We start from the raw sequence: 9,353 nt of genomic DNA, 5'->3' as shown, positions 1-9,353 counted from the left end.
TACTACACTGCCTAACCTGAATTTGGAATGCATTCCGATTAATACCAAAAAGTGAACCGATCATCTGTTACAATACACCATATTAATCATTTGATTCGAAATCCAAACCTAGACAAACCAAATAATAATCTAGTATTTGCTTCCTTCTTTTTTTTTTCACACTAAAAATTTCAATATCCTCGTGGGAAATATTACAACCTTAGGTGGATCAATACAATCGAAATTGACAGATCAAAGGAAAGGACTAATATAAGACAAAGTGGTCCTTAAGCCATGAAGGAAACCCTGAAGCAATATATGATTGGTACAGATCCATCTTGATAACACTATCGGCGACAAGAAAGGCCGGTAAAAGAGCATGATGAGATTGAGATTCTACCTTCCATGACCTGAATTCTCGAAGCTTTGAGATCAGAGAAGAGGAATAATATTTGAGGGAGTGCCAGGTTGATTGAGAAGATAAAGCTTTAACGTAGTCAACATCTTCGGCTGAGAAAATAATGTTATCAAAGTGAAGGGACTTCATACTTTCAATTGCCCAGCTCCAGCTTTCAAAAGAGGAATTGGTTTTGTTTGATATGTTGGCAAAGGAACGTCGCCCATGAAGTATTTGCTTCCTTCTTTACAAGCTTATTCTCTTGAAAGTATCTTCCTTAAATCATTTTGAGAGTTGCATAACCTTCATAGATCTAATGAAAATCAATCCTAGACAGTATACACACATCACGTTTTTAATTATAACGCGCTGTGTTCAAATAGTTCTGAGTCTCCAGCAGCCTATGTATTTTCCATTCAAGGTTGTCAAAACACAGAGAGAGAGTATCAACACAACATGTAGTCGGCCCGGCCGCTACCAAAGCTTTTTTATCAAACAGCGGTTGGGGTTTTTAAAATAATGGGCCGATTCTCTCACAGAGAAGCCCAATAAAGCCTGTTGAAAAAGGCTAATTCATTAGTAATCGTTTTGTTTTTTTACTCTTAGGGGCTTGAATTTTGTTACTAGAAACGAAAAGAGTCACAGACTTTTATTTCTGAAAATCTAAACCATCCTCTTGTCTGTTTTTTTTTTCATATGAAGTCTTTACCCTTGAAGAAGTATTGAGATTGTGGAAATCTACGACGGAAAAAAATTGTAAGTTCCAATTCGATCACAGAGTTCATCGAAACCGTTTCCTCCTCGTCGTGCAATCTATAGATCTGATCAATTGTTGTTAACGCACATGATTACGACGGATCGAATTAGGGTTTCTATTTTTTTTTTTTGTGAATTTGAATAAAAGTTCGAATTTTTTTCAGAATCGGTAAATCATGGAAGGAGAGAATCTGATTAAAGATCACGGCTTTGTGGCCGCTCCTCTGACGTTCTTCGTCGTCGTCGTGTTCCAGTTGCTGTCAAAGAGGCTAGACCAGTTGAAGAAGGTAAATAATCAAAACGTTTTCATGAGTAATCAATTTGAAAAGTCACCTTCTTTTGGAAGTTTATGCAGAAAGGGTCGAAGAACACGAGGGAAGCGGAACTGAGATCTGAGATTAAGCAGCTTTTGAGAGAGGCCACTGGGTTGTCTCAGTAAGTACTTTTGTTGTGTTCTTGTTTTTTTTTTTGTCTGAAGCTGTGATTGAATGAGTTTTGTTTATGTTTGGTGCAGGCCAGCCACGTTTGCGCAAGCGGCTAAGCTTAGGAGGTCTGCAGCTAGTAAAGAGAAAGAACTTGCACAATGTGAGTATATGCGTTGTACATGTCAGCTCTATAGGGTAGTTAGATTTAGAAATGAATACAGTCTGGTGGTTAGATGGACCCACCAGAGCATTGAATATTTTTGGTCTTGTATAGTTGTGTGTGTGTGTGTTTGTTTATGTTTTTTTTTTTTGTGAAAATCAGATTTGGAGCATCACAATAAAGAAATTAATCTGTCATACGATCTGTATGGAAAGGTTCTGCTTGCTTCAAAGGTAACAGGCTTCTTTTTTTTTGTTCTTTTGAGAACTCCTTATTTGAGATTTACTAAGAACCTCGTCTCTAGGTTGTGGTATATATAATCTTGGTACTCTGGTTCTGGAGGACTCCAATTGCTATTATTGCTAAACAGCTTGTTCAACCCTTTGGTGAGTAATGTTAGAATTTGCCGGTTGATTCTGGCTTTGGTACAACATAAGTTGAAAAAAAAATACTGAATGTGGTGTGATTCTTAGGGAGGCTGTTATCTTGGGGGACAGGAGGTCACTTGACAGGCCATGTGATGGTAAGTTCCTTCTTTCTCAGTCCATTTCTTTGGGGGTGTTGTGAGGATTAAGAGTGTTGGTTGTGTGAATAATGCAGGTTGGGATCATACCGTGGCTAATACTCTCGACCAGAGTGAGCAAATATGTGTGTAGGTTCGTGGAGTTCTAAACCACAGTCCTGAAGAGAGTGGAGTCTAATGTTTTAGGAGTCGCTTGTTGTCAGACTTGTTCTTTTTCTCATCATCTACCTTGACATTTTTGTACATGATACGAATCTTATTCTCCGGTTTGTGTTGGATTTGACCAATAACAAGTTTTTTTGTGTTTTCATAGTTGTAACGACATTGGCCGAAGGTCATTACAGTAGATCAGTCTCCACTCCTCTACGTATTGTCAAATTTTCATCTTTTAATTAGCCTTCTTTGGGCAACCAAAAGACGCGTGGTAGTGTGTACTTATTTAGCACGATGCAGTGCATGTGCTTCATTAAGATGTGCCAGTATATTGGACTCTAGGGATGGGCATTTTATCCGGTACCCGAACCCGACCGAAAAAATTCGAACCGAAACCGAACCGAAGTAGCAAAATACCCGAACGGGTATTGAATTAGGAGAGATTGGATATCCGAACCCGAACGGATAATACCCGAACCCGAATGGATATTCGAAGATAACCGAACATATGTATACTTAGGTCTATATTCCTAGTTTACTTTTTTAATTTTATTCAAAATGTTTATTTTTATTATGCACATAGTTCAAAATTAGATAATTTACATATAATTGGAAAAAGGTGAATTTTTTATTCACTTAAAATGCATGTCAAGATTTTTATTTCATGCATTAACAAAAGTTATATCCAAAATTTAAAAATAATAATCAATTGATTATCTTTTATTTGTAAAATGTTATCTTCAAATTTATTAATCATTCAATTATTAGAAAATAAAAAATCAGTTAAGTGAAATTTATATTTTTTAAATACAAAAAAACTTGAGAAATGAAATTTTTTTTTTTTTTTCCAAAATCTAAATATCCAAAAACCCGACCCGAAATATCCGAACCCGAACTAAAAATACCCGAATTCGACCCGAAGTAAAGAAATACCCGAACGGGTATTACACTCCTATACCGAAATACCCGAAAATCCGAAATACCCGATCCGAACCCGAACGGGTACCCGAACGCCCACCCTTATTGGACTCCCAGTATTAGCCATGGGCATTATAACCGGACCCGACGACCCGACCCAATACCGGCCCGAAAAAAACCGGTTCGGTTCCATACCCGACCCGTCGAAATTACCCTATTGGGCTTTGATATGGAAGACCCGTGGGTACCGGTTCGGGTCCGGTTCTTACCCGATACCCGGTCGGGTTTTTTAAGAACCGAAAGTATGTAACCCTAATTTGATTCTTGAATATTGTACTTCCCATTTACTCTCACAAATCGTTTCCACTTCCCTACTTTTGTGATTCCACTTCCCAAAATTATCGCGATTCTCAATTCAACAACCACAAACTGGAAACACGGGATCAATTTCGAAGCTCAACATCGTCTCCTCCATCAGAGGCGTCTCGGTCTCGTACTCGATCACGATCACAGGTTGACTTCTTTGCTTGATAGTTTCTGTTTCGGTTTGATTTAGTTTGATAGTTTATGACTTTGTCATTTTGATTTGAAGCATGTTTCTCTAATCTCTTCTATTTTTTTTTTAAGTTCAAGACTTCAAGTGTTCAACTTTTAGTTCGGTTTGTTTGAAACTTTCACCATAACTCTTAGCGCTAATAACTCTGTAATTCTGTTTTGTTGTTTGTGAATCATATAGATGGCGTCTTGTGAAGAACCAGAGGAGAGAGTTGATCCAATGTCTGATGATGATTGTAATGGTTCCGGAGATGAAGTTCAGACTCCAAGTTCTCGAAAAAACAAGCGTAAAGAAACAGATGAAGCCGAATCCGGTAGTTCAAAGAAGGGTAGATCATGGGTTTGGGAGCATTTCACCAAAATGAAAGAAGACAAGGACAGAGCTAACTGCAACCACTATGGGAAAGAGATGGCAAGTGCAAGCAAGTCTGGAACAACTAGCTTGTCAAAGCATCTGAATCTCGCCTGCAAGAGTTACCATGTCTGGCAAGCAGCGAATAAGTTTGGTACACAAGGTGTGTTATCTCCAACTGGTGAAGATGGTAATCTAAGGGTGGGTAAGGTCTCTAAACCAGTCTTCAGAGAAGCTACAAACGAGATGATGGTCTTGGGAGAGTTAGCTTTGTCTTGGGTAGACAGCTTAGCATGGAGACATTTCTGTGATTAAACAAAACTCTACACCCCTCATTCTAGGAGATCTGCCAGACGAGATATAGTAGAGATGTATGTGAAAAAGAAAGAGGCGATGAAGAAGATACTTGGAGAGAACAAGCAACGGCTCTCATTGACTACAAATATTTGGACGGCTCCTTGTACAAGAGCAAGTTACATGGTAATCACAACTCACTTCATAGATGCTGGGTGGAAGTTAAGGAAGCTCATTATTGGATTCAAGAACGTTGTTGATCACAAAGGATCCACAATCTCAAAGGTTCTTTTTGATTGTTTGGAAGATTGGGGTATCAAAAGAGTGTTTTGCATCACTGTTGATAATGCTACAGCTAATAGCTCAGCTATGCAAGATTTAAGGAAGCTTTCAAGGAGGTTGGAGATGATGCCATGGTTTTAGAAGGTCGGTTTCTACATATCCACTGTGCTACTCACATTCTCAATCTTATTGTCAAGGATGGTTTGCGGGAAGCTGACCACAGTATAAATGCAATTCGAAATGGCATTATGTTCGTGAGGTCTTCAACGCAGAGACATATATCTTTTGAACAGCGTGTTGAGTCAGGAAAAATTCAGAGAAGAAGTTTGCCTCTGGATGTCTGCACAAGATGGAACGCTACATATCTGATGCTAGAACAAGCAATGAAGTTCAGAGTGGCTTTTGATAAGATGGAAGTTGAAGACAAGCCATATAATGACTATTTCAATGAGTTTGTGCAAGGAGTGAAACGAATTGGACCACCAGTTAAAGAGGATTGGGAAGCTGTTGACAGGTTAGTCCAATTCTTAATCATTTTCTACCAAGCTACATTGGTTCTGTCAGTTTCTACTTCAGTCTGTGCGCACAAGTTTTATCATGCAATATACACAGTCACGAGAAATATTAGTGGATTAAGCACTGCTCCTGGTCCTGATGCAATATTAAGATCTAAAGCTGCATCTATGTTAGGAAAATTAGGCAAGTATTGGGATCCGGAAGAAGTAGAGATGAATAAACTCATCATTGTAGCTGGTGTTCTTGACCCAACCAAGAAGATGAAGTTTATAAATAAATGTTTTGAGAATTTGTATGGAAAGGAGAGTGTTAAGGCGACTCAGTTAAGTAAGCAAACTGAAGACATTTTGAGGAGTTTGTTCAATGAGTACAACAACAGTTACAATGCTAACAAGAATGGTGGGTCAGGGTCTAATTCTGCGTCTGTTCATAGTCAGTCTCAAGCTTACTCTTCTCAGTCTCAAGATCAGTCTGTTGAAGAAGTATCTCAGAGAACAGTACTCGGGAATGGTGTTGCATATGAAAGCATGAATGACATCTATGATGAGCTTGGCCAAGAAGCTGGTTTTCAGGAAACAACAAACGAGTTGGATCTCTATTTGAAAGAGAATGTGGAGAATCATCATGTGATGAATGGTACAGAGTATGATGTACTCTCTTGGTGGAAGGTAAATACTGGTAAGTATCCGGTTCTATCACTACTAGCTAGGGATGCATTTGCAATGCAAGTGAGTTCTGTTGCATCTGAGTCTGCTTTTAGCACAAGTGGTCGAGTTTTGGATCCAAGCAGAAGCTGCTTGACACATTACATAATAGAAGTGTTAATGTGCACTGAGCAATGGCTCAAATGCGAAATTAAAGCATCTGGCAGAGATATCATAAGACAAGAACAATTACTCAAGGAGGTGGAGGCAGAAGATGAACTGATGAGAGGTAATTTCGAATCTCTATTACTTTTTTTCAAAGTTTTATTTAAGCTTGCTACTTGTGATTACTAACCTTTAGTTGTTTCATTTTTATTAGAATTTGAACCTGGTTTTAACTTCAGAAGTCTTTGAGTTTGAGATTTACGAATGAATGAAGAAATAGCTATGGTAAGTTTGATTTTTGGAACTCTTTAATCTGAAAGTAGGTTCTTACTTCTTGAGTTCTCAATGTTCTCAACATTCTCACTGTTTACTGTGTCTGTGTTTCAGATGATAGAGACTAGAGAGTTGGAGTTGGAGTCTTGAGTTCGAGTTGGAGAAGTTGTCAGTTTTCACAGTCTTAGTTTCGTTTGTGACTTTGTGTTTTCAGTTGTGATGACATTGTTCGGTACTTCGGTTGTTGTTTGACTTTTTCTTTTTTCATGTTGGTTGTTTGTTGGATTGTGGAACATAGAAGCTTTAATTTGATGTGTTTGAACATTGATTCATATTTTAGGTTCTTGAGTTTTGTTCTGTGGTTAAACTTGTAGGTTTTAAAGTAGGTTATGTGAACATTGTCAAGGTTTAGTGCTGTAAGTTTCGGGTAACTCGTAGGACCCGACCCGATATTTTTAAATTTTACCCGAAAATGATGATTTTTACCTGAAACCGACCCGAAACCGAAAGGAACCGATAGGAACCAAAAATAACGGGTTTTTTACGGTTCTTTGAAACATTGACCCGACTCGACCCGACAAGACCCGAACCGACCCCGAACCGATGAATTCAAATTATCCGATTGGGTCCTAAACTCGAAGACCCGAAGGACCCGGACCCGAGTAGACCCGATCTGAACCCCACCCGAGGACCCGAATGCCCAGGGCTACCCAGTATATTGCACACCCGAACCTATTTTAAAACAAAAAAAAAAAGAAAGAATAAGAAAACAAAAATGGGAGTGGGTATTGGTAGTAATATCCACTTCCACCTACTCAGCTAGTCTCATTAGCGGTTGATCTTAATTAATTATGAAAACAACTTTAATCATATGTTGTTTGATAAGACATGAAAATGCACCTGTAACATTTTTTTTTTTGAGCAAATGCACCTTTAACATCTATTTAAATCTTCATTACAAACATGGGCACTGAATCATATAACCAAATATGGGTTCGTTAGAGGCTAATAGAGGGAGATGTGAAGTCGTAATAAATAAGAAGAGAAAATGTTCATTTATAGTTGTCTGTGTAGTACTTGTGTGCGGGGGCCATACAAAGTCCCATCTTAACAAAGATGGATAAAGATATAGTCGCAATGCAAATTTCATATGTGACATTAGAAAATTCTTTTAGGACTATCAGTAGAATTTCAGAATAATGTGTGTATTGAGAATTAGATTTAAAATGACATCAATTTTTGTGAAATTCACAGACGAGCAGATTTTGGTTAAAGTAGAAATGCTAGATAAACTCGAGAAATGTATGGTTTTATTTAGTTTAGTTGTTCTTCCATCGTATTTGTGTGTTTGTCTATTTTGTATGATCTATTTTATATCTTTGTTTGTCTTTTACAGAGTTTGAAAATGTAAGAGTTGAAGACTATTGAAGTTTGAGTTTCAAGACTGCATTTGAAGTTGACAATTTTGGTTTTCGAATGATTTTGAACACTTAATATTTTTGTTTGATTTTTTATATATACTTTGACAATTGCATTTGAAGTTTGATTATGAATAAATATGTTTATGGAGTTTAACCACTGTTGCCTTAAGTTCATGTGTTTATAGATTTATTTAATTTCTAATTTTATCTTGTTTATGTTTTCTTTCTCTTAACTATCATTTCTAAATTATGCCAAGATACATCCATAATTAGTGTAAATTATTTAGGTTTGCTAAGTTTGTGAACTAACATGATTATTTTCTGAGTCACATACAAATATTTAGGTAAAAGAAACTCGAATTAGTTACGAACTTCAATTTAAAGTTGAATCGAGTTAATTTGTGTTATAATAATATACTAGATTCTGAACCAAATTCGAAAAAATGAACCGAGTTCAAACCGAAATTTATAAATATCTGAATGGAATTATTTCATAAACCTAAAATCTAAAATTCAACTAAAGATGATCTTTATTAGATATCCGAACGTCTAAACTCTAAATCTAGTAACATGAACTAATTATTTGGTCTTTGAAATGCCTCTTCTTTCTACTCAAATTTTAAAGTGATAGTTTTCTTTTAAAATATTGATGCTTTAGATTTTAATTAATAACTTTTATTTTAAACTAAAGTAAATTATGAATGATATATTTTTAGAAAATAACTATAACTTTAATAGGCTAATTAAAACAAAACTATTTTTAATATGTGTAAAAACATAAAATATCCATTTTCCAAATTGGGATAGAGTATTAGATAACGCGTGAGTTTTAACTTTTAACTATTAAACTACTTCGTCCTTCAAAATTTTACTTTATTTTCCACTTTCCTAAAACATTAAAAGGACAAGTATGGATCATCATCCTAATCCATTGACTAATCATAAACTTTATTGTGATATTTCACTTTTCTCTTAATAGAGCGAGGGGTCCCTTAAGTGTCCAAAACCTACATCGTAATTAGAAAAGGAGAAAGTGTCTTCTTGTTTTGTGATCAGAACCCATATTTGAAAGCTAAACGCATCTCTACATACTTAACAACGCTATACAAGAGATTTTCCACCACTTGGAAAATTCTAAAACAATTATGTTTCGGTGTCCCAATCAATGTGAGAATTATAAATAGGTTTATACAAGATTATTTCAAACCCAAAGAGAGATGTGAAGTTTTAAAGCATGAACCTCTTTATTTCTAGTATAATAAAGTGGGACATATTGAGCATTCTCTATGTAAGGGCCATAACTCTTCAACTAACTAGTCTCCTTACTTCCTCTCTCTCTCTCTCACTCACTCTCTGGTCTCTACGGACTCTTGTCTTGTCCGAAATCTAGATTTTCTTTAAAGGTACCAATGAGTTATCTGGGGATCGGAATCAGTCCCGGAAACGTCGCCATCTACCAAGGAGGCAAGATGAAGCTGATTGATCAGAGAGTTAGGCTAACGGAGGTTCTCTTACGCTGCTCCGTGAGTGTCTTCGCTCT

General features: G+C 36.7%; 1 protein-coding gene across 2 annotated transcripts; it reads left to right on the top strand.

The window, feature by feature from the left end:
- Positions 1-973: 973 nt before the first annotated feature.
- LOC130506912 (protein GET1) lies at positions 974-2,546 on the top strand. Of its 2 annotated transcripts, none has more exons than XM_057001605.1 (8): positions 974-1,132; positions 1,297-1,419; positions 1,479-1,567; positions 1,647-1,717; positions 1,880-1,950; positions 2,022-2,103; positions 2,191-2,240; positions 2,318-2,546. In XM_057001605.1, the coding sequence occupies exons 2-8, from the start codon at positions 1,309-1,311 to the stop codon at positions 2,387-2,389; spliced, it is 546 nt and encodes a 181-aa protein (XP_056857585.1). In that variant the 5' UTR covers positions 974-1,132; positions 1,297-1,308; the 3' UTR covers positions 2,390-2,546. The 2 variants fall into 2 exon arrangements, with proteins under 2 accessions (XP_056857585.1, XP_056857586.1); XM_057001606.1 differs by having other exon boundaries at positions 975-1,132; positions 1,488-1,567.
- The last annotated feature ends 6,807 nt before the right edge of the window (positions 2,547-9,353 follow it).

The sequence above is a fragment of the Raphanus sativus genome, unplaced genomic scaffold (genome assembly GCF_000801105.2).
Source record: "Raphanus sativus cultivar WK10039 unplaced genomic scaffold, ASM80110v3 Scaffold3780, whole genome shotgun sequence".
In the NCBI taxonomy this organism is placed as follows: Eukaryota; Viridiplantae; Streptophyta; class Magnoliopsida; order Brassicales; family Brassicaceae; genus Raphanus; species Raphanus sativus.
This window is presented reverse-complemented; position numbering and strand designations above follow the sequence as displayed.

Bases quoted from the DNA above. Each gene is read 5' to 3' on its own strand.
- LOC130506912 (XM_057001605.1), top strand. From the start codon at position 1,309: ATGGAAGGAGAGAATCTGATTAAAGATCACGGCTTTGTGGCCGCTCCT. The intron at 1,420-1,478 runs GTAAATAATCAA...TTCTTTTGGAAG, and splicing joins GGCTAGACCAGTTGAAGAAG to TTTATGCAGAAAGGGTCGAA. The intron at 1,951-2,021 runs GTAACAGGCTTC...CCTCGTCTCTAG, and splicing joins AGGTTCTGCTTGCTTCAAAG to GTTGTGGTATATATAATCTT.